We start from the raw sequence: 24,565 nt of genomic DNA on the forward strand, positions 1-24,565 counted from the left end.
AACAAACTTTTCCAAACTCTGGTACTACCATTGACATTTCTATTACCTGGCACATGCGCAAAACTATATATGTAAACACTTGCAAGACTTTGGTTACTACGCATGCATTGTGTGCACGTTCTTCTGTCTTGTGCGGGTGCTTTAGGTGATGAGAAAGCAAACCATGATAGCTAACACAGAGACACAAGTTTTGAAGCTGGTTTAATAATACTTTCCTGAGAATATTTTGTCTTCGATTTCTACCCACAAAAGGACAAAATCAGTGGACAACAGGTAGAGTAAGTTCAAATGGAATTTAATTCAATATTTGTGACAGACAGGGGACCTATAGTTTGTATGTGACTATGTTGTCAAAGGGACAGCATAGGAATGTCGGGACTAAGTGCTACAGTGCTTTCACAGGCTTTGTTAGGGAGTTGACGACCAAGTTCACAACTGACCAAAAACAAGTAGTGGAATAGTGGTGAGGGTTTAATGGGTGTAGAGTTAGTTGGTAGGGGGAAACACAGGGCTAGATAAAAGAAATAGATGGCCTCACACTCCAGTACAGTAGGTGGCGGTGTATGCACATTTCAGTTGGTTGTGATCCGCCAATACACATTTCAAGAAGAAGAATTAAGCTGATCTGCTTAAAACGTGGACAGACTTTGGGCGGTGTCTGTTTGCACACCGCCATTATACCATAGAAGAAGATTTTGGGCGGAGTAAACACTAATGCTTCGCCTCTTCCTATGTTTGTCAACAGTTGCCACTTCCACAAAGTCATAAACCCTGCCTATTTCTATAATTTATCTTCTTAAAATGTGATGTTAAACCAAACTGTTAACTCTAACTAATTGTTGTTTTCATAGATTTTAACGATACAGCTAATTTTGAGGCAGTGGTAACCTTCCTTTCAGCAAACCCCACATTTCCCATCAGCCACCACAATATTCACAGGCGCTCCATTGAAGGTATTTCTCATTTTGTACTAAGGACTAACCACTCAGTTAAACGTTAGATTAAAAGGTAAGTGGATTCTGTACTTGGCCACTGGTATACGTACAATGCTGGTATTGTTGAATAGCATTTAAACATCTCTTAGTACTACTGCATCAGATAAAATGAAGTTGGAACAAAGAGATCGATGTTTTGTTGTCGCGCCAGACGCCATGATTGGTTGCCCACACTAGCTAATAATGGCTGGCTAGCAGAGTTAGCTAGCTACTGTAGTGAACTAAAATAGATGGCAACTGGACGTTTTGGTAGATAACGTTAGTTTATCTAGTTAACTATGTGGTGTTCTGCATTGTATTTCCAGCCTTTTATGTAGCTAGCTATGGTTTTTCGACGGGAAATAAGCAAAATATCCATTAACTAACTAGTCTCGCGGGCGCACGGCTATGGGGAATAAACGTTTACAATTTCCTAGCTTTTCCTACTAACGTTAGTTAGTTAGGTACGCAAAACATGTTAGCTAACGTTAGCCCACAGCTAGCTGAAGAAACCATGGCTAACTTCGTTTGACTAGCTAGCTAGTTAACTGTTTGTTTCTAGCGAACATTAACGTAACTCTCATCCATTTTTTCAGCTTCGCAATGTCCGAGCTTTTTATGGAATGTGAGGAAGAGGAGCTGGAGCCATGGCAGAGACAGACACCCGAAGTTAATTTGTTGGGCGACGGTAAACATGATGACGACGACGATGAACCTATATTTGTTGGGGAGCTTAGTACTTCAAAGGGCACCATTATTAACACCAGACCAAGTATGTGTTCTTCTCTTGGTATGGCTCAGTTAATGTTAGGTCTCTCACACTGTCTGTTTTCTCTAGTTTGGATAGTTTGCATACACAATATCCTTCCATTGGATCCTTTCCCCTTAGTTTCTCTACAAAGTTGGTAAATATGATTATCAATATAGATTTTATTGCATTGATAGATAAACAAGAGTGGTTAATTATCTGACCTGTCTTTGAAGCAAACAACCAAAGAAATGTGAAGACCACCCCAGTTCAAAGTGGTGGAGTTGGAAGACCAAGAGCCCCTAGGATGATAATGACACACAACTCCCCCCAAGCTCATCTCACTCGGGGTCCAGTTCCTCACAACATCATAATTCCTGGGAAAGGGTTGAACAATGCATCTCGACCCTTAACAGCAGTGCCACCACAGCCCATCATTATCAACAACCAGGTATATTGTGTTTTGCTTTAGATATCCCTTATTCCACTTTGCTATACATTACAAAGAACACACATTCAATTTGAGTCATTTAGCAGAGACTCTTATCCAGAGAAACGTACAATTACTGTATTAATCCTAAAATAGCTAGGTGAGACATACTCATATCACAATTGCAAGTACATGTTCCCTCAATAACGTAGTTATCAGCAAAGTCAGTGTCAGTAGGAAAATCCAAATGCGGGTTTTTTCACGATTGTGGTGCTGGGACAGAGAAGAGCTTTGACTGGGCACCTGTTTAGTTATAGAGATGTAACTTTTGGCGGTAGTGGTGTTGGTGCAATGTTTTTATAAAAACTGTTTGCCTTTTGTCTTAGGGTTACATTATGACCACACCACAGTTATCGGCCAACTCAGCTTTCCTTGCTTCCCTTGGGAAGCAGTATCCCCCTGGGACATCTTTCACTGTGGTTCCAGGTAAAAATATAAATATTACATCTTAACTTGATTGCAGGCAGGCAAGCAACAAACCAAAACATAACACACATTTTTGTATTTCAGAGCAGACTAATAATTTGAAATTAATTTAGTGAATCTATGCTCAAGTAAAATTATATTCCCTATACAGCCACAGCACACACATACTGCTTTTTGCAGTGTTTCATATTTGTAATGTTTGTGGGTTTTTGTCAGCAGGCCAGCAGCACATTCTGCAGCAGATGACTCCAGCAGCAGGCCAGCAGCACATTCTGCAGCAGGTGACTCCAGGGAAGCTTTTACCTGGGGTTATCCACAGGCCTCAAGTGCACATGATCCACAACAACGTAGTGACCTTGTCCAATGTGCAGGGCCCCGCTGCATTGTCTTCCCAGCCCAACCGCTCAAATTCTACCAACCTCCAGATTGTGTCCCCAGTTATTCAAGCCAAAGGCAACAGCTGGGGTAAGCCAAAATATCTTACTTGTTTGACCCAGAGATATTCCTGGCCAGGTCAAGTGGTCAGGAAAACTGTGTGTGACCTCATGATCTGAAGATTGCATGTGACTTGTATGTATGAAAGTATGAATCTATTTTCTTCCCTTAAACAGACTATGGCAAACGAGGTTTACCTCAAGACCAAAACAGCACAGCTAAAAAAGCAAAGCAGGGCATAGGTAGGGGTTTCCTTACATCAGTTGCATGCTCTGTTATTAGCTAGATTCATTAACACTGTTACTTTTTTATTTTTACAACTGAAATTTCATTTTTTTGTTTTTGCAGGGTCTCCCCACACCCAGGAGATATTAGAAAATGGTGCACGTTTTTGTAAAAAATGTCCAAAGTGTAAATTTGATTTCTACCAACAAGCTGTCATGAAAGACCACATGGTGGTGAGTTTACTTCAGTCATTCTAAAATGCATGCCTTTAGCTGTGTCAATTGTTTTACATAAATATTCTATAATGTTGCTATTCAGGGCTTGACATTAACTTTTTCAGCCACTTGTATTTCGGACAAGGACAGATCTTATGTTTACTTGTTCCAAAAAAAAGGCTAACACCATTTTTACATCATTATATGATTCAAGGAACCACTTTTCAAAGTAAAATGAATAACTTTTTTATTTATTTAATTTTTTTACCATTAAAAAAAATCTGATAAATGTTGCTAGGCTACAGTCTGCCTATTGGCATCTTTGCATATTAATTTGTGTCTCAAAATACAACCCTGCCCCTTTTAAAGCTCTCCTTGAGAATAGTTTGCCACCCTTGGTAGCCTATAAAATATTACAACATTACAATTACAACCAAATACTTTTATGTCTTTATATATTAAAGGGCGTCCCTGGGACGATAAAACATGTACACAGTTCAAAAGACTCTGGGACAGTTCTGGGATGACATACTTTAAAAAAAAAAAAAATATATATAAAAGCAATGAGGCTGATGCAACAGACCAGACCGTTTTGCTTAAAATGTTGATAATTTTATTTCTTATTATAAACTCAACAATGTGCACATGGCCTTAGGCTACGCATAAATGTTCCAACATGCAATTAGTGGGAAAGCACCTTTCTCAAAAGCGCTCCACACATGTGCGAGCGGTTTCATATGACAGAGTTTAAAATATCTGTTAGCAATGAAGAGGGGAGATCTAAAGATGTATAAACTGGCATGCTTTACTCATGACTAGTATTATGCCTTTGGCTGTTGGAAAATTAAATTTTGTTGATTTGAAAACCAATAGAACATGAGAAATTCTGGTTTCAATATTTCTGTGGCCATATTTTGCCTAGTCTCGACTACTTTGAAAAAAGTTAAGACCTGCTTAATTGTTTAAAACCTCGACATGAAACTTCCAGGTTTTAAACAGTTTAAGTTTATTATGAAATAGTTTGAAAATGTTGGCTGCCTCTGCTCAGATTCAAGGTGGGTGATGTGCAGTGCGCATCATGTACTGTCTTTCACACTCTGGTCTTGTGACCATTTGATCTGAACGATGTGCTTTGAGTATGTCGTCAGAATCAAGCCTTCAGACGGTAATGTTAATTATCCTTCATTATTTGTCAAACATGGCTGCCGTTTAGCCTATATTTATGTAATTAAAATTCTCATTAAAGTGTGCCTACATTTTCTGCTGTCTCCCTCATGTCAGCATCGGTCTGGACATGAGGCTGGCTGTAGCTAATATGCATATCAATTACAATTTGATGCGCAGGCTTTTTTATTTATGTACATGAAAAATAGATTTGAATATTATTTCAGTGTTTGCTTCTCACATCCAATTCTGATCGTTGTAATTGTTTGATTTTTGTGAATTTTTTTACTTGTCCATTTGGAACAAATCTATGTTCTTGTCAAAATATGTATTTTTTACTTGTCCCGAACAAGAGGACAAGCGTTAATGTCGAGCCTTGCTATTAGTGCATGAACCAGAGACTTAGAGGCACTTTAAGAACTACAATATCAACTCTGCAGATTGTAATTTGTTCACCTATTTTACATTTACTTTAATTTCAGAAATGTTGTCCTCACCTGTTGGAGTGTGTCTTCCCCTCAACCCCAAAGTCTACTTACCTTTTTGCAAGCAAGCGCATCATGCTTGTCACAGACTTCTACTATGGTAGATTTGAGGGAGACAAACCAAAATCGCAGCAGCATAAGACCCCATTTACCTATAAGTGCCAGAGCTGTTTGAAAGTACTCAAGAACAACGTCAGGTAACTACAGCAGGCGTTGCTTGCTGTGTAGCTCTGCTTTTGTTTTCAAGAATCCACAGTATTCCTGAAAAATACGATTATTTGTGACGAAAAAAAGGTGTCGTGTCAACTGCACAAAATGTGTTTGTTTAGACAGGTCATGTTCTAATCTAAAGAACTCCTCTATATCCTATTTGTCCAGTGGCATAATGAAAACAATACATTTGGCATTTCACATGTTTACATAATGCAAACACATTACACAATTACTGCCACCAATAAGCAGATCAGTGGACATATCTTCTATATTTACATGAATGGCTCACTGTTATTGGTAATGAATGGATACATCAACTGGCCTTTCGTCAATACGTCACCCCAAGTGTCTACTGTGCTGTTTTGGTGCATGGAAATGGTGTTCATGAACAAGTGTTAAATGAGCCCTCTGCCCATGAAGAGTGATTAACTTCAATGTGAAGAGAGGAGATTCAACGTGTTTCAGCCCTCATCACAGTTTTCTCCCCCAGATGGATGACATATCAACTCATATTCCCACTTGGGGCCAGAGATGAATAATGGCTGCTAGTTTGGATGGTGTAAGAACTGCTCCTTTGATTAAATAACTTTGCTTCAGGACGTTGCAAGAAAAGCCTCTGTAAGCTCCTTTTAATGGGCAGACGCATTTGTACTGAACCCAGTCTGGCAGCAGAGGTCATAGTTTGTCTGCATAAAAATCCCTATTAGGGGAGCTGAGGTACGACTGCTGGCTGAAAAATGGGCCTTGCCTGCCTTGTCAGTGCAGCGGTTACATGTAGAGGTCGTGTGGCTCGGGGGCAGCCGTGGAACACCACATCATTAAGCAAAACAAAAAGCTGTGCGTAATTGGCAGTATTATAATGGCAATTATGCATGCTTAGGAAGTGAGGTGCACAGTGGTTGCTAATTTATTTTTTAAATCTGACGTGCAGGTTTGGTGTTGCACATAGGCCACGATCTGTTGAAGTGTTATTGAATATGGCTTCGCTGTAATTTGGCTCAATACATTAAGTTAATTTTTCGTTTTCTAAATGTGGGTTAAAGTTGAAGTAGGGTAGTTAATTAAATATATGCATACATGCATAAATAACTATTTAAAGAAACGTTTGACTAAAAAGCGAATGAGCTTTTTACCATATTTTCACAACATTTTTTAAATTTGCTCTGGTGGATTGGATAGTTACACATTTTTCTCGTTTTTAATAGCTTGTTTAAAAATGACATTTTACAATGCAATTTTTAAAAGATAAACGGCAAAGCTGACACTTCGTTGCTTTGGCATTTGTGGTTTCTGACGCTACATTGCTACTGATGTCTTATCTTGAACTTTGTGGTGACTCTTGTAGGTTCATGAACCACATGAAGCACCATCTGGAGCTGGAGAAGCAGAACAGTGAGAGCTGGGAAAGCCACACTACCTGCCAACACTGCTACCGGCAGTACTCAACCCCATTCCAGCTGCAGTGCCACGTTGAGAGTGCCCACAGCATGGTCGAATCTTCAAGTAGGCATACCAGTCAATAGCAACCAACATGAAACATCAATGAAACCATACATTTCACCTTAAAGTATTGAACACTGTCTCAAGCAATCATACATTATTGTACATAGCTTTATTTATATAACTATAATCAACCTGTCTATAACAAGTTGGGCCCATTTTAGTAAATAATTCTTGTTGTTTTTGTAGCCAATTGCAAGATATGTGAATTAGCCTTCGAGTCTGAGCAAGTGCTCCTGGAACACATGAAGGACAACCACAAGCCTGGCGAGATGCCCTATGTCTGCCAGGTACATTTTATCAATCATGTTTTTATAGTAGTTTGTTCACAAAGAAAAGTTATTAATAGTTGATAGTAGAGATGCCCTGGCATTACAATCAGGAATTGAAACATTTAATTAAAATTATTGAAGGGGTTTGACTTGCAATCCTCCAGAACCATTTATTATTCACACTAATGCTTCAATTGTCTCCTTCCAGGTGTGCAACTACCGGTCTTCATTCTTTACCGATGTGGACACACACTTCCGTACGGTGCATGAAAACACAAAGGATCTCCTTTGTCCGTTCTGCCTTAAAGTTCTTAAAAGTGGTCATGTCTACATGCAGCACTATATGAAGCATCAGGTAAGAGGCTTATATTGGATACTTTTCTATTGATAAATATGTGCAACAATTCATGATCAATAAATATGTTGATTGGGTCATTTTTGATTGATGGGGCTCATGTTCTGACTGACCTGGCACATGCAATTTCCTGTCAGTTTCCTGATGTTTCAGCCTCTTAATAAAGCAGTGAATGCTGCAAACAGTTTTCTCTCAGAGTTTGAGTTTTAAAGCTGGCTGGTTTAAAAAAAATGTTTTTTATTGAACACGCTTGTGAGTTGCCCTATTGGCTTTCATTCTGAGGTTGGATTGATTTGTTTGTCTGCTGAACACCTTGATGTAATACATAACTGTCTTACAGCTATGTCTGCTTCCTTTCACCTGCCTAATGGGCACTCTCTGACAAAAAACAAACCAGATCAACTCCACAAATCACTGTATGTAGCCATAGAACAAAGCCAACAGAAACGTTAGTCTAATACCAAGCTAGCCAATGCTGTAAGAATCAAAAAGGATTCAATGACCCTGTTAGCTGTGCCAACCAACAAAACACAGAATTGACACATTGTCCTGAAATCTTACCCTTTACTATGGATAGCTGAAACTATTATCTACAGTTGAAGTCGGAAGTTTACACACACCGTAGCCAAATACATTTAAACTCAGGTTGTCAAGATTCCTGACATTTCAATCCTAGTAAAAATTTCCTGTCTTAGGTCAGTTAGGCTCACCACTTTTATTTTAAGAATGTGAAATGTCAGAATAATAGTAGAGAATTATTTATTTAGGCTTTTATTTCTTTCATCACATTCCCAGTGGGTCAGAAGTTTACATGCACTCAATTCGTATTTGGTAGCATTGACTTTAATTTGTTTAATTTGGGTCAAACATTTCGGGTAGCTTTCCACAAGCTTCCCACAATAAGTTGGGTGAATTTCGGCCCTTCGTGACAGTAACTGAGTCAGGTTTGTAGGCCTCCTTGCTCACACATTATTTTTAATTTCTGCCCACAAATTTTCTATGGGATTGAGGTCAGGTCTTTGTGATGGCCACTCCAATACCGTGTCTTTGTTGTCGTTAAGCCATTTTGCTTAACTTTGGAAGTATGCTTGGGGTCATTGTCCATTGGGAAGATTTTTAATCTCATTTTTAATGTTAGCTTTATTTAATTAAGTCAGTTAAGAATAAATTCTTATTTTCAATGACTGCCTAGGAACAGTGGATTAACTGCCTTGTTCAGGGGCAGAATTACAGATTTTTACCTTGTCAGCTCGGGGATTCGATCTTGCAACCTTCCGGTTACTAGTCCAACGCTCTAACCACTAGGCTACCTGCCGCCCATTTGTGACCAAGCTTTAACTTCCTGACTGATGTCTTGAGATGTTGCTTCAATATATCCACATAATTGTCCTGCCTCATGATGCCATCTATTTTGTGAAGTGCACCAGTCCCTCCTGCAGCAAAGCACCCCCACAACATGATGCTGCCACCCCCGTGCTTTACGGTTGGGATGGTGTTCTTCGGCTTGCAAACATAGAGATGGTCATTATGGCCAAACAGTTCCATTTTTCTTCCATCAGACCAGAGGACATTTCTCCAAAAAGTACCATATTTGTCCCCATGTGCAGTTGCAAACCGTAGTCTGGCTTTATTATGGTGGTTTTGGAGCAGTGGCTTCTTCCTTGCTGAGCGGCCTTTCAGGTTATGTCGATATAGGACTCGTTTTACTGTGGATATAGATACTTTTGTACCAGTTTTCTCCAGCATCTTCACAAGGTCCTTTGCTGTTGTTCTGGGATTGATTTGCACTTTTCACACCAAAGTATGTTCATCTCTAGGAGACAGAACGCATCTCCTTCCTGAGCGGTATGACGGCTGCTTGGTCCCATGGTGTTTATACTTGCGTAATATTGTTTGTACAGATGAACGTGGTACCTTCAGGCGTTTGGAAATTGCTCCCAAGGATAAACCAGACTTGTGGAGGTTTACATTTTTTTTCTGAGGTCTTGGCTGATTTCTTTTGATTTTCCCATGATGTCAAGCAAAGAGGCACTGCGTTTGAAGGTAGGCCTTGAAATACATCCACAGGTACACCTCCAATTGACTCAAATGATGTCAATTAGCCTATCAGAAGCTTCTAAAGCCATTACATAATTTTCTGGAATTTTCCAAGCTGTTTAAAGGCACAGTCAACTTAGTGTATGTAAACTTCTGACCCACTGGAATTGTGATACAGTGAAAAAATCTGTCTGTAAACAATTGTTGGAAAAATGACTTGTGTCATGCACAAAGTAGATGTCCTAACTGACTTGCCAAAATTCTAGTTTGTTAAGAGGAAATTTGTGGAGTGGTTGAAAAATGAGTTTTAATGACTCCATTAGTGTATGTAAACTTCCGACTTCAACCGTACCTATATGCAGTCTCATGTTTTTCTGTTGTACTTGTTTTGTCAATTTGCCAGAAAAAAGGAATTAATCGTTGCGGGAAATGCAGGCTGAATTTCCTCACCTACAAGGAGAGAGTGGATCACAAGACTCAGCACCATAAGACTTTCCAAAAACCCAAAGCTCTGGAGGGCCTTCCTCCTGGAACCAAGGTTTTGACTGTTCTTATTTAGCCTAGCAAAACATCTCAATACCTCTGTACCAATTATCTACAATATAGATAAAATCAATGGCAACCGCAATAAGCCCTTATTTAAAAGCAATTTATATTACAAGCGTTTAAATCATGGCATGAATTCAGAGAATCTTAATTTGATCTGTTTTTTAATACATATTTCAGGTGACTATCCGGGCCTCTCTGACCGGGCCATCTCCCAGTTCCACCCATGCTGCTGAAAAATCCAGTGTCAGTGTCATACCAGAGGTCTCAGGCATGAAGGTAGCCAAAGTAAAAGCTCAGAGTAGTTCATCTACCACACAGGGCAGCAGTGGGGGTAAAGGCAAGGCCACAGTGAGCAAGAAGCTCCTTAAGCAGCAGAAGAACAACCATGTGTTGCAGAGTCTCAGGTTGGTCCATCACTCAGTCAACTTGTTTTTTTCCTCACAAACTACACATTTTCTGTTACAGGATCTAAACAATGGTCAGGGCTGATTATTTTCATGGTTGGTTATGAACAGGGCTTTAAATTCAAATGTGTCATAGGTAGAACTGGTGCTCTCAAAAAAGTTAGGAGCTAATGAGGTTACACGACTGAACAACAGGTAAACAAATGCCTGCGAGTGGTTTTGGAGCAGCTTGTGTAGTGGTTTATAAATATATAACCACTTCACAATAGAACATTGCTCAGGTAATAGGGTTGATCTTTTTACCAGTTTGTGCTATATAGAAACAATATGTTTTCACAGTAGTGGTGCTGCATTAGCTCCTAACCATGACAGTAACAAATCTGTGCTCGCTTTTATGTCTTGGTCACTCAAACAACGGTACAGCGACGCCTAATCATTACAACAATTATACTCTGGGAGATTGTTTTCATAGTCGCACTGTGCTGCCAAAATATTTCAGGTCGCACAGCAAAATATTTAAGAGCATTTGCGACCAAAATGGTCACACTTCAGAGCCCTGGTTATCAATATATTACACCAATCAAGTAACTTGTATGTTTAATAATGCATCTCAGAATGTGTTACTGAAGGTAATAGTACTTTAAATATAAATGAATTAATGATGCCCAAATGAGTTCTCTACCTTTTTTAGTATTGGCGAAAGAAGACACACCTGCATTGAGTGCTACTCTGAGATTTATGACTTCTATAGTCACTATCCCATGGTTGCAATTTGTGGTGCATGCAAGTATCGGACAAGTTGCAAAACTTCATTTGGAAACCATATGATAAGGTAAAAGCTCCTTGAGTATCAGATTCATAACACATTTATACACTGAGTGTACAAAACTTTAGGAACACCCCTACAAGGTGTCAAACGTTCCACAGGGATGCTGGCCCATGTTGACTCCAATACTTCCCACAGTTGTGTCAAGTTGGCTGGATGTCCTTTGGGTGGTGGACCATTCTTGATACACACGGGAAACTGAGCGTGAAAAACCCGGCAGCGTGCAGTTCTTGACAAACTGTTGCGCCTGGCACATACTACCATACCCTGTTCAAAGGCACTTAAAATATTTTGTCTTGCCCATTCACCCTCTGAATGACACACATACACAATCCATGTCTCAGTTGTCTCAAAGCTTAAAAATCCCTTTTAAACCTGTCTCCTCACCTTAATCTACAATGATTTGAAGTGGATTTAACAAGTGACATCAATAAGGGATCATAGCTTTTACCTGGTCAGTCTGTCATGGAAAGAGTAGGTGTTCTTAATGTTTTGTGAACAGTGTATATGCCCATTTTTACATTTGAGTCATTTAGCAGACGCTCTTATCCAGAGCGACTTACAGGAGGAAGTAGGGTTAAGTGCAGATTTTTCACCTAGTCGGCTCAGGGAGGATGTCTTATTGTTCATATTAAATATATACAAATATATATTTGTCAGGTTCCATAGTGCAATCTCAAAAGAGAGATTCCGGAAAATGAGGAAAATCCCAGTTGTCCTAAGGTACGTGTTCCTAACTAAACAAATCTGGTCTCAAATCAATTCCCAAATGTTGCCATTGTTCTGCACTCTAGTTTTTGATAATGATGTATTTAATAAGTAGTGTTGCATTTTCCCCAAACATTACCATAATTAAGCACCATGCAAGTGTATTATATTCGGTTCATTATGAATCACATTTTACCTACTGTCTTGCAGGAATTTAACCCTTGTCTGTCTGAACTGTGACTTCCTGGCGGATGCGCATGGAACTGACCTCATGAGCAAGCATTTGATTGACAGACCACACCACGTCTGTAAGGTCATTCTAGAGAAAGGTATAACGTTTATCACATTCTTCACAACCAGGCGTCACATTTTGTTCATATAATAATAATAATAATAATAATAATAATAATAATAATAATAATAATAATAATAATAATAACCATGTCACGTTTTTCTTGTCTTGCAGGAGAAGGTTGTACTGTAGATGACGGCATTAGAGGGTGAGTAGCTACTCTCCCAATGCAGAAGATAACGAGAACATCCTAAAATAAAAGTAACATCCCTCATAGCGTTGTAATGAGAATCTGAGAATTTGATCAAGTACTTGTGAGACTTCCAACTCCCTGACCTACGAGTTTGTTTGGAAGCATCCATTATTTTGAGAAATCTTTACCATATACTTTTTACGTTAAGCTAATTGGGATGCATATTAAGCAGATTTTTTTTTTTTTTTTAGACCTTCACAAATGCAAATGGGAGCTTTGGCCTTAATTAATACCAGAGAACATTGCTTAATTAATGGGTGCCTAAAGTAAGGTAATTTTGTCATTGGGAAGTTGCTGAAATGAAAGGTCATTGTAAAATCTCTTTTGCAAGAATATCCTAGTCTTAATTTGTTGTATTCCTTTGAGGAGCCAAATGCACTAACAATACACATGAGATCAAGTTCAAATGTAATCATTTCATAAATATGTTGTTCCTCCTGAGAATTTAATATGCACAATTCAATGCTAATTGATATTTATGCTAAATTCCTGTTCTGTTTGAAGAATGATTGTCTGGACAAGGATGTTGGTCCTTTTGCTTCATGATTATAATATCTTTATTTGACAAAATAGTAACTATTTGGATACTAATTCTGTGCTGATAAGCCTGCCTTAATTATGCTCTGAAAATGAATTTTAAGTTTTCATTACCCTATTCCATATGCTATCTCCAAAGTAGTTGTATTAATTGTTTTATTAACAGGGCTCTACGTTTAATGGATATGTGTCGTGATTTTATCTTTTGTTCTGTTTCAGAAATAAGCAAGGGATGTCTGCTCTGATGTTCCCTGATATCCAGGTACTACTCTAGCTGGATTGTACCTGAGAAACACATATGTTTGATTTTGAACCGTTTCCTCAACCCAGCACCTGTTTGTTTTTTTGTCACATAGAACGCTGAAACTGCCACAGTGAGTGGCGCTTTTGAACAATTGCACAGGTAATTAAGGGATGGTCCACTCAAAATAGAACCTACAAATATTTTTACCATCTTGGATGGAGTCAATTAGATTGATTTGGTACGTGTCATCCACCCCCCCTTTTCATTCACAGCATTCCCAGATTGGAGGAGACCTCCAATGTCTTGTGTATCACCCCAGCTGCTGAAAGAGGGGATGGGCCAGAGGTAATATATGTTCAGACCCAAGAGTCAGGAATTGGTGATGTTATTCTACTAGACAACAATGATGCAGCAGTTAACCAGCTAGGAGTGGCAGAAGTGCAAGGGCTTCCACAGATCTCTACAGTATATCAGATCCAGGGAGTCACACAGGCTACAGAGCTAGAAACACCCATGGAAAGTTCAGTCGAGGAAGACCAGTCTTTGCAGTCAGGGCCCATGGTAAGTGAAACACTCATGGAAAGCTCAGTTGAGGAGGAGCTGAGGGAGGAGTGGGCTTTGCAGTCAGCTACCAAGTCCCCCTCTAGTTCTTTGGCCTGTGAGTTAGAGGTGGACGTGGCGTGTTTGCATGAGTCATTAAGCAAACCGGAATCTGTGATCTTTGACGACAGTAAGAAGGTCAGCGCTTCCCTGGAGTCCATCCCCTTAAATGTAGACCAAGAGGTGAACAATATCGTGGAATCAAAGGACAACTCCTTGTCCTCTCAAAGTCCAGCTGAAGTCAGGGCAGAGAACAAAGACATTCTCTGCAGTCCTGAAACACTGAAGGAATCAGCAGCCTCGGAGTAGAGAAAAGTGGACCGGATGTATTTTTAAGACTGCATACTATTGAAATGTATTTCTCTTCCCCATTTTCTTAGTTTACTGTCCTTGACCAGATGGAGATAAGCTGAGATGTGCTATGTGTTTATTAGATTTGACATTTGGAAAAACATGTATCATTTTTTTCTAACAGCTGTGCAAGATTTTACTTCTGTCAAACTTTCAATTTGGTTGTAAGCTTTCAATGAAAGTGAAAATGGTACACAATGTGAATAATTTGACTTTCTGTAGTGTGTCGAAATATACAAAATCTGAATGTTTATGCTTTCCTTGATCTATGAACTTGTACTCAAGTGTGAAAAATCCTGGAAATATCTTCTTGACTATCCTTCCACTAGTAGATATAGGCCTTTTGTGTTTATTTTGGATACCTCTACTTCCATTGACATTTCATTTTCATTTCATGTATTTTTAATATACTAAACGCAGCAAAAAAAGACGTCCTCACTGTCAACTGCGTTTATTTTCAGCAAACTTAACGTGTAAATATTTGTATACGCATAAGATTCAACAACTGAGACATAAACTGAACAAGTTCCACAGACATGTGACTAGCAGAAATTGAATGTGTCCCTGAACAAAGGGAGGGGGTTCAAAAGTAAGTCAGTATCTGGTGTGGCCACCAGCTGCATTAAGTACTGCAGTGCATCTCCTCCTCATGGACTGCACCAGATTTGCCAGTTCTTGCTGTGAGCTGTTACATTCTTCCACTGAGGCACCTGCAAGTTCCCAGACATTTCTTGGGGGAATGGCCCTAGCCCTCACCCTCCGATCCAACAGGTCCCAGACGTACGCAATGGGATTGAGATCTTGGCTCTTCGCTGGCAATGGCAGAACACTGACATTCCTGACTTGCAGGAAATCACACAGGGAACGAGCAATATGGCTGGTGGCATTGTCATGCTGGAGGGTCATGTCAGGATGAGCCTGCAGGAAGGGTATCACATGTAATACACAGCATTGAGATTGCCTGCAATGACAAGCTCAGTCTGATATGCTGTGACACACCACCCCAGACCATGACAGACCCTCCACATCCAAATTGATCCCACTCAAGAGTACAGGACTCAGTGTAACGCTCATTCCTTCAACGATAAACGCGAATCCCCTGGTGAGACAACCGCGACTCGTCAGTGGAGTGCACTTTTTGCCAGTCCTGTCTGGTCCGTCAACGGTGGGTTTGTGCCCATAGGTGACGTTGTTGCTGGTGATGTCTGGTGAGGACCTGCCTTACAACAGGCCTACAAGCCCTCAGTCCAGCCTATTGCGGCCTGTCTGAGCACTGAGGGAGGGATTGTGCGCTCCTGGTGTAACTCGGGCAGTTTCCATCCTGTACCTGTCCCGCAGGTGTGATGTTCGGTTGTACCGATCCTATGCAGGTGTTGGTACACGTGGTCTGCCACTGTGAGGACGGTTAGCTGTCCGTCCTGTCTCCCTTTCTTCGGTGTCTCACAGTACAGACATTGCAATTTTTTGCCCTGGCCACAGCCCTCAGTCTTCATGCCTCCTTGCAGCATGCCTAAGTCACGTTCATGCAGATGAGCAGGGACCCTGGGCATCTTTCGGTGTTTTTCAGAGTCGGTAGAAAGGCCTCTTTATTATCCTAAATTTTCATAACTGTGACCTTAATTGCCTACCGTCTGTAAGCTGTTTCTTAACAACCGTTCCAAAGGTGCATGTTCATTAATTGTTTATGGTTCATTGAACAAGCATGGGAAACAGTGTTTAAACCCTTTACAATGAAGATCTGTGAAGTTATTTGGATTTTTAAAAATTATCTTTGAAAGACAGTGTCCGGAAAAAGGGAGTTTTATAATCCATCACTTTCCCTTTGATTGTCTGTAGTTTGAGAGCAATCCAATGGATTTGAATCATTTGAGGGAGTTTGATTCAAATGAACCGTGGTACACCGGTCTATGGCCCGTCACAGGCAAAAGCAGTGAGGGGGGGAGGAGCGCACTTCTCAAATCGAACAGTAGTCCACGCCGCTCGGTCATGTTGTCAACTGGCAGCATCATCCAGAAACACTTCCATAAAATGTTTGGATTTTCAAACTACTTTGCATTGGGAAGGCAGATAGTGTTTTGATCAAAAGCAGTCACCTATTTCACTTGAAACCAGTATCCTACTCAGTACTCCACGTGCTTAACCTACGTCATTTTTGTTTTGAGACAATTTTGCCATCAGCCAGAGCGGGGCACCTGGCTTGAAAAAGAATGCAATCACTTTTCACCCATGCAAATTCCTCCCACCGTGGGCAACTGAGCCAGGTAATCTAATCCCCTCAGTGTTTCCATTGCAGTCGTGCTAACATGTAAATAAACTTTGGTAATACATTATGGAATCTGCTACTGAGACTTGATTAAGAACTGACTGTCCATGTTCATTATGGTTGAGAGGTGATCAACTGTGTGTAGGCTCATCACTGCCCAGTTTACATGAAAAGTAATTAAATGCATTGATTCCCCAGTTACCTCACAAATAGTTGTCATAGATTACAAGCATCTTGATAGGTTTAACACTGACATAAGTGTTGACTTTGCACTGAAAAGTCTTCACCTTTGCTATGAATGATCATTGTGCCAGCTAGTTAGTTTGGTGCATTTTCAGCTGATGGGGAGGTTGTGGATACAAAAAGCTTGAGGGAGAAGGGTGACATAAATTGATGCGTAAACAAGCTAGAGATGGATTGAATTTATTTGACAGGTGACAGCAAAGGTGTTGCTTTTGGTCAGCATGTGCTGATAATACATACGGAATTTGCCCAAGCAGACTGTTTTTTTGCATACTTTTAAATAGACAAGAACAGGGCAGTAATAATGTCTTATGTTTATATCCTGTGTGGAACATCAATTCAGAAGATTTGCCTGATTGTCTTGTAATCAATGGTTTGTACTGTACCAGTATTAAGAGGACATGGCAGTGCAGAAAGGGTACACCACTACAGTAGTAGTAAACCAAAACCTAGATTTATCCTTTATGGGATCTTTATCGCTTTCTTGAGAGAAATTTAAACAAATAAGAAATAAAACAATGAGATCAGAGACTAAATTCTGTCATATTATTTCAGTATCTCCTTTACTGGCGGGGCACAGTAGGCCTAAATACAATACTCAGTTGTCACCTCAAGCTAAGTCGTTTTGAAGATTTACAGATGAGGTCTCCGAGGGAGGCACACTTCTGTCAAATGTCAGGGCACTTTGAGGAGCATTGCCATCTTGTGAAGTGAAAACACCTCACGTATGCATAGGCCCCACCCCCCAGTCATTTCTATCTGTATTTGTTTGCAAGTGTTCCAAATGTCAGCTAATGATGCTCAATGGGAACACGCTTCATAGAATGGCTGTCAATGTCAACTATGGCTGACAGTGTTTGACAGTTTCAATGAGACTTTGAAAAGTGAAACTCAAAGATTGTTGCCCTTTTGACTACAATGCATATGCAAATCCTGTAAAACCTTCAAAGTCAAATCTGGATGTCGAAGCCAGTTCCACTGCATTTTTTCATTGTTCTCCTCTAATCAGGGACTGATGCAATTAATTATCAGGTAGAACAGAACCAGCAGGCTCTGGACAGAGTAAGAGTTGAATAACCCTGCTGTAAAGGCAAGATGAAAAGAAAATGACATGCTTCTGAGAGTTTGTTTATTATGGTCCCTGCATCATTGTGAAAAGGATCAAAATGAAAAAAAAATTGCCTTTGGATCACCTGAAATTAAGTGATATCACGGCCCCATCATTTTTCAGGCTTCAAGGAGATATACCTTCAGAAAGTATACCCCTTGACGTATTCCTAATTTGTTTATTTTACACCCTGAATTCAAAATGGATTAAATAAATAATCTCACACAATACCCCATAATGACAAAGTGAAAACATGTTTTTAGATTTTTTTTGTAATGTGTTAAATGGAATACAGAAATATCTAATTCACCCCCCTGAGTCAATACTTTGTAGAAGCACATTTGGCAGCGATTACAGCTGAGTCTCTAAGCTTTACCACACCTGGATTGTGCAACAGTTGCCCATTTATTTTCAAAATTCTTCCAGCTCTGTCAAATTGGTTGTTAATCAATGCTAGACAACCAATTTCAGGTCTTGCCATAGATTTTCAAGTAGATTCAAGTCAGAACTGTTAACTCAGCCACTCAGGAACATTCACTCTCTTGGTAAGCAACCCCAGTGTAAATTTGGCTTTGTGTTTAATATTATTGTCCTGCTGAAAGGTGAATGCATCTCCTAGTGTCTGGTGGAAAGCAGACTGAAGCAGGGTTTCCTCTAAGATTTTGCCTGTGCTTAGCTCCATTGTGTTAATTTTTTTATCCTGAAAAGGACAAGGGAGTTTAACGATTACAAGCAATTCTTGAAAATATGGAGAGTGGTACTCAGTAATGTGTTGTACTAGATTTGCCCCAAACATAACTTTCGTCCTGAATACAGTGTTAATTGCTTTACCACATGTTTTGCAGTATTATTTTAGTGCCTTGTTGCAAAATAGGATGCATGTTTCTTTTCACACTGTCAGTTAGGTTAGTATTGTAGAGTAACTACAATGTTGCTGATCTATCCTCAGTTTTCTCAGTTTTCGCATCGATCAGAAGGGTAAATTATGTATTATATACCGAAGGGTAAATTCTAACTTGTTATATACCAGTAATCTGAAATCAAGCCATATCAGGCCCATCCTTAAGGACCTGCCAATTGAATACTTTTCTAAAATAATTTGTCCAGTTTTTAACAGGACCGGCGTAATCCTATTATTAATGTCCATCTTTTTAAAATTAAACTACAAAATACATAGATATCCATTGTACAAACTATATTGTATTTATTTTGGGGATGTCAGCATGGGTGAGAATTGGGACTTGTGTGTGGGTGATGTTGTCTGACGTTTGTGAACAATTGTGTCAATAACTTAACTGATTCTGCGCAGTACCTGTAACGTTACCTTAGGGAAGACGGGAGGACCAAACGGACTTTTTAACCAATTACATTCGAGTTTATTGTTAGGCACAAAAGGCGCGATGTTACCAAGACGACTGGAAGCAAAACAAATGGAGCAAAGTGGTAGATGAAGAAGATTATTACATTTCTGCCTGGTAAAACATACAAATCAACGAGAGGCTTGCAACAGCTCCACGCAATGATGGTAAATTACTTGGCTGTAGATTGTTTTATTGTGTTTTCCATGAAAATTATCTAGCTATTAGATGGTTAACGTCGTTAGCTAACGTCAGCTAGCTGAGAACCAACCAACTTTTAGTTAATTTACCTAGCTAGCTGAGGCTCCTGAACTTCAAACTTGTTTGCGTCGGGGACCAAATGTGTTATAGACCCATCAGAATACCAGAACACAACTCCTACTTAAAGTGCGATAAAAAAAAAAGATAGGATACAAGCAGTTGTACTATTACTGCAGTGCACGGCCGGACTAACCAAGTCTCGGTCACCGGGAAATAACATTTAAGGCTCTCTTGGCATCAGATAAAATGTTGCCGTTTAAGTACATGTCCTGCAATTCTACACATTTTGCCTTGGGGCAGAGATAATATTTCACCGTTTTAAATTACAGTGCATTATGTTCAAAACAACATTTGAGGAATACAAGAAGAATCCAGTTGAACAAATTGATCATTGATGGAGCACTGTGGATACTATATCCCTGTGCCTCCCAGGCACATGTGCATCTGGAACCTCTCAAGGATTTGACCCTTTTTCCCCTTCAATTTTCGCCAAAAATGACATACCCAAATCTAACTGCATGTAGCTCAGGACATGAAGCAAGGATATGTATATTACTAATACCATTTGAAAGGAAATACTTTGAAGTTTGTGGAAATTTGAAATTAATGTAGGAGAATACAACACATTAGATCTGGTAAAAGATAATGCATGTTTTTTTTCTTTTTTTCCCCCCCATCATCTTTGATGGAATTTAGATTTTGGCCACCACGTGGCAGCAGTGTATGCATAGTTTCCGATTGATCCAGTGGAGCATTGCAATACTACACAGTATTTTGTATCAAGTCTGCCGAATTGGTCAATTGATACATTTTGAAGTACATAACTATAGAGAACATACATTTTGTATTACCATATAATTTTTGTAAGTTTACACACTCCCAGGAATGTCATACATGATGGATCATTAGCTTATACACTAACTTTCACACATCTAGATTGCAGGGTGGGTGTTGAGACAGCAGGGGTTTAAACTTCAAATTGTCAAACCAGTTCCTACATTTGAATATTAACATTGATTTTATCAAACAAAACTATGCTAGATTTTATCTCTGGGACCCTTGGGATGACAAATCAGAGCAAGATTACTGAATGTAACTACATTATTTACCACAGAGGTGAATGTATCAAACCAGTTGCTGTGATAAAAGCTGTTGTTGTGCACTCCTCAAACAATAGCATGGTATTTTTTCACTGTAATATAGCTACTGTAAATTGGACAGTGCAGTTAAATTAACATGAATTTAAGTGTTCTGCACATATAAGACATGTCTATGTCCTGGGAAGTTTGCTGTAACTTACACCGTCATGCTAAACACATTAGCACTTGTTCGCTCAACAGTCCCGGTATAGGGACACCGATCCCGTAGAGGTTATTAAGAGCATCAATAGCGATTCATGATAGTACATTGTATTGCACCCTCTAAACCTACACAGATTCCTTGTATAAAATTGGTTAATTATGTTGGCGCTAGCAATATTCATTAAAAAAAAGGATAAATTGTAATAATAATATTTTGATCTGGTCCACAGACCCCACTTTGAAAACCCCTGACCTAGCTGTTAGTGCTAAGTAAGCCAGGCTGGCTAGCTAGCTAGCTTGAGTGGTACTCAAGTTTATTTATCTTTTATTATAACCACTGGCGGCAGCGCAGCCTAGTGGTTAGAGCGTTGGACTAGTAACCGAAAGGTTGCAAGTTTGAATCTCCAAACTGACACGGTACAAATTTGTCGTTCTGCCCCTGAACAAGGCAGTTAACCCATTGTTCCTAGGCCGTCATTGAAAATAAGAAGTTGTTCTTAACTGACTTGCCTAGTTAAATAAAGGTTTTACAAAAAAATAATATTTGCTTGATACATTGACCAAAATGAACTAATGCGGTCTTTCCTCAAGGCTTCAATGAGCCAGTGGCGCAACATGAAGCACAGTCAGCAGCAGAGGGTGATCTCGGAATTTCGACGGCAGGAGGAGCAACGAGAAGACCAGACAAAACGCATCACTAAGGACAGACAAATGCAAGCCAATCTAATGAGTGAGGAGAGACTTGAAAAGAAGCGATACCTACGCAAGGTGCAAGACGAGCTGCACGAAAGCCAAATTGAGGATGCTCTCATCAAGGTAACGCTTTCACACAGTATTCATGAAAAGCACCTGCTTAAACGACAACAAGGCTTCATCTGTGTCAGGGAAACTGGCCCTAAAAGTAATTGCTTGCTTCATCTGACTCTTACAGGCAGAGGAGGTGAGAATATACAAGGAAAAGCAACTGCAACAAGAGGAGAGAATGGCACAAGAACTGGCCCGCATCAGCTATGAAAAGCTTAGAGATGAAAAAATGAGGCAATATATAAAAGAGAACAGGTAAGTCCCAACATGAGGGGCTTGGCAGAGATTGACATTAAGGGTTGCCCTCCTATTGCCTGGGTCAAGTGAACTGAGCAGTTGCACCATTGGGCAACTGCAACGAATTCCAGTAGCCTAAAGCTGAAAGACAATCCATTTATGGCAGTTGGGCAAGTTGAGCCTGCTCTGAGATTTATTTTTTTACTGATAACCAAAATACCACAAATTTCTGTATTGATCTTTATGATTCCTCCTCTATGTGTAGAGGAAAGGCAGGCAATATATGGAACTGCTGCATGTAAATAGCTCATTTACATTTTCAGGCAAGTGATCATAATCTTCGGTCAACCCAAAAATACTCTTGACTTGCCCGATGGGAAAGTGCCTTTCAGGCTTTAATAAAAATCCTAGGGTTAGTGTATCAACAATAATCTGTCCATAGTTGTTGCAGGATGGATGTTTTATGTTGCTGTTAATGTTTCCTTTTTAATTTTAGTGTTGAACTCCGTGAGTTGGAGGGGCAGCTCAAGTCTGCATACCTAAACCGGGAGAGGGCCGCACAGATTGCTGAAAAGGAGTCTATGAGATATGAGACAGTGGTAAGTTCATAAATGTCCTTTCCCAGGGTAGAAGAGATATTTGAGACTTGAACCAAAACACTTGTTGGTTGTGCTTTTTGTGAATCCATATTTTTCTCTGACATTAGCGTCAGGAGGCTGATATTGCTCGTAAGATGAAGAGCGAGCATGAGCGGGCCTCTATGGAGCAGGAGAAGCAAGAACATAAGCGCTACGAGGAGGTGGTGCAGTACCAGCAGGAGCTGGAACAGCAGCTGGAGGAGAAAGAGCACAAGAGACAGGAGGCTTATGAGGAGTTCCTCAAGGAGAAACTCATGGTTGACGAAATCGTCAGGAAGATCTATGAGGAGGATCAAATGTGAGTGGGCAGTGGCAGTCTGTTTTCACAATTTGGTTAAGTTTCCTGCTCGATCAAGTAATCAGTATATAATGAAATCAAATGACCTTTCTTATTTGCAGGGAGAGGCAGTTAAGACTGGAAAAGATAACAGCCACTCAAAGGTACATAGAGGAGTTCAAGAGCCAGCAGACTGAGTGGAGACTGATGGAGCGGGAGAAGATGGAGGCTGAGAACAGACGCATCCTGGAATTTGCCAGTTACCAGCAGCATAAGGAAAAGAGCAGAATGGAGAAAGTCAGAGAACGAGAGCAGGCAAAAGAACATCTTCACCAGATGGTAAGAGGGAGAAAAGTCACAATTTGCGAAACTTTTGGCTATATTCATAGTTAAGAATATGTTCGTCTTTTTTCTGTGGACAAAGTGAGAAATTATTAATACATTATTTATGGCTATTGAGGAATGTCTTTCTTCTAGCTCACTGAGAAGATTGAAATGGAGAGGCAGCAGCGTGACGAGATGGAGCGTGTTCGTGAAGAGCTTTGTCTGGAGGAGCAAGCCGAGGCTGCAAGGCAGAAACAAATCGTAAGCAAGCATTTCCACATTTTATAATTTCCTAAATTTCCAAACTGCCTTTAGAGGGTTCAACCCTTTTTAAATGGGTTAACAGGAAGATATGGAGAAGAGAATCAGACAGAGGCTGGAGTTGCAGCAGACCTGCCAAGAGCAAATAGCCTTCAAGGAAATGCGGAGGCAGGCTGAGAAGGTGGAGGAGGAGGCCTTCAGGCAGATGATGATGGCCAAGTTTGCTGAGGACGACCGCATAGAGCAGATGAATGCCCAGAAACGTCGCATGAAGCAGCTTGAGCACAAGAGGGCTGTGGAGAAACTGCTGGAGGACAGGAGACAGCAGTACCTGGCTGACAAGGTACAGTATATTGCTCTTATCATGAACACTTATGCACTCTTTACCAACATCAAAGTGGTGCTATTGTAACTGAAGCTTTTCTGTTTAACACTGTTTTTATTCTGCCTCAGAGGTAGTCTGTAGGTACCTTAAGGAACATTTGTTGAATGTAAGTTTGATCTCTCTTCCCAAGGAACGTGAGGCTGAAGAAAGAGCAATGGAACAGGAGAGGGAGACACTGCGTCGACAGATAATTGAGGAGGAAAGGCAAAGCCTTCTCAAACTCCATGCCACAAAACTTCTGGGCTATCTACCTAAGGTAAGGGAGAGGAGGTTGTCTTAGTTTTTAGTTCAACTGCAAGTGTTGCTCCAGGAATATCCCACTTTTGCAACTGACTGTTATTTTCAAATGTTAAGGGCATATTCCGGGAAGATGACCTTGAACACTTTGATGAGGACTTCAGAAGCAATTTCCAAAAGCGACAGGCTGACATCTTTGATGAAGAGGGCTGGGGAGATGATGAATAACCACTTTCTATACTACACCACTAGATGGCATTATTGGGTAGATGCTGTCTAGTGTGTTTTTTGTGTGTATCAAATGGTGGATTTCTTATGGCGATGGTGTACTCTAAAATGTATTAAGTTGCAAAGACTCATTTGTATCCCACTAGCTGCATATCACCACACCTTAAATCCTATCATGGAGGTGCAGCAATTTTCAGTTGAAGTCACTTGGTAATCAACAAAAACTACACCATTTCCTTTATTAGGTGATAATGCAACTACAGTTTAAAATGATTTAACCCATTATTGTAATAAAATGCTAAACTTTTAAAATACAACTGCATTACAAATATATTCT

At 40.0% G+C, this 24,565-nt stretch overlaps 1 protein-coding gene across 6 annotated transcripts; it reads left to right on the forward strand.

The window, feature by feature from the left end:
* The first annotated feature begins 679 nt into the window (after window positions 1-679).
* LOC110526420 (meiosis-specific nuclear structural protein 1) lies at window positions 680-24,542 on the forward strand. 6 transcript variants are annotated; one of them, XM_021607385.2, is made up of 29 exons: window positions 680-1,008; window positions 1,571-1,746; window positions 1,959-2,173; window positions 2,539-2,638; window positions 2,855-3,103; window positions 3,250-3,315; window positions 3,422-3,531; window positions 5,160-5,359; window positions 6,721-6,878; window positions 7,065-7,165; window positions 7,356-7,502; window positions 9,943-10,077; window positions 10,266-10,492; window positions 11,184-11,324; window positions 11,979-12,041; window positions 12,237-12,355; window positions 12,493-12,526; window positions 13,328-13,370; window positions 13,465-13,511; window positions 13,625-13,697; window positions 21,429-21,653; window positions 21,769-21,896; window positions 22,375-22,477; window positions 22,585-22,814; window positions 22,916-23,132; window positions 23,271-23,378; window positions 23,464-23,721; window positions 23,894-24,019; window positions 24,118-24,542. In XM_021607385.2, the coding sequence occupies exons 2-29, from the start codon at window positions 1,578-1,580 to the stop codon at window positions 24,226-24,228; spliced, it is 3,903 nt and encodes a 1,300-aa protein (XP_021463060.2). In that variant the 5' UTR covers window positions 680-1,008; window positions 1,571-1,577; the 3' UTR covers window positions 24,229-24,542. The 6 variants fall into 6 exon arrangements, with proteins under 6 accessions (XP_021463060.2, XP_021463063.2, XP_036836711.1 ...); XM_021607388.2 differs by having other exon boundaries at window positions 2,858-3,103; XM_036980816.1 differs by having other exon boundaries at window positions 2,894-3,103.
* Window positions 24,543-24,565: the final 23 nt, after the last annotated feature.

The sequence above is a fragment of the Oncorhynchus mykiss genome, chromosome 6 (assembly GCF_013265735.2).
Source record: "Oncorhynchus mykiss isolate Arlee chromosome 6, USDA_OmykA_1.1, whole genome shotgun sequence".
Taxonomy (NCBI): Eukaryota; Metazoa; Chordata; class Actinopteri; order Salmoniformes; family Salmonidae; genus Oncorhynchus; species Oncorhynchus mykiss.

What these genes read in the sequence shown, in the direction of transcription:
- LOC110526420 (XM_021607385.2), top strand. Translation starts at nt 1,578, where the DNA reads ATGTCCGAGCTTTTTATGGAATGTGAGGAAGAGGAGCTGGAGCCATGG. An exon ending in TCATGAAAGACCACATGGTG is followed by an intron (nt 3,532 to 5,159) that starts GTGAGTTTACTT and finishes CTTTAATTTCAG; the next exon opens with AAATGTTGTCCTCACCTGTT. An exon ending in CATGTGTTGCAGAGTCTCAG is followed by an intron (nt 10,493 to 11,183) that starts GTTGGTCCATCA and finishes TACCTTTTTTAG; the next exon opens with TATTGGCGAAAGAAGACACA.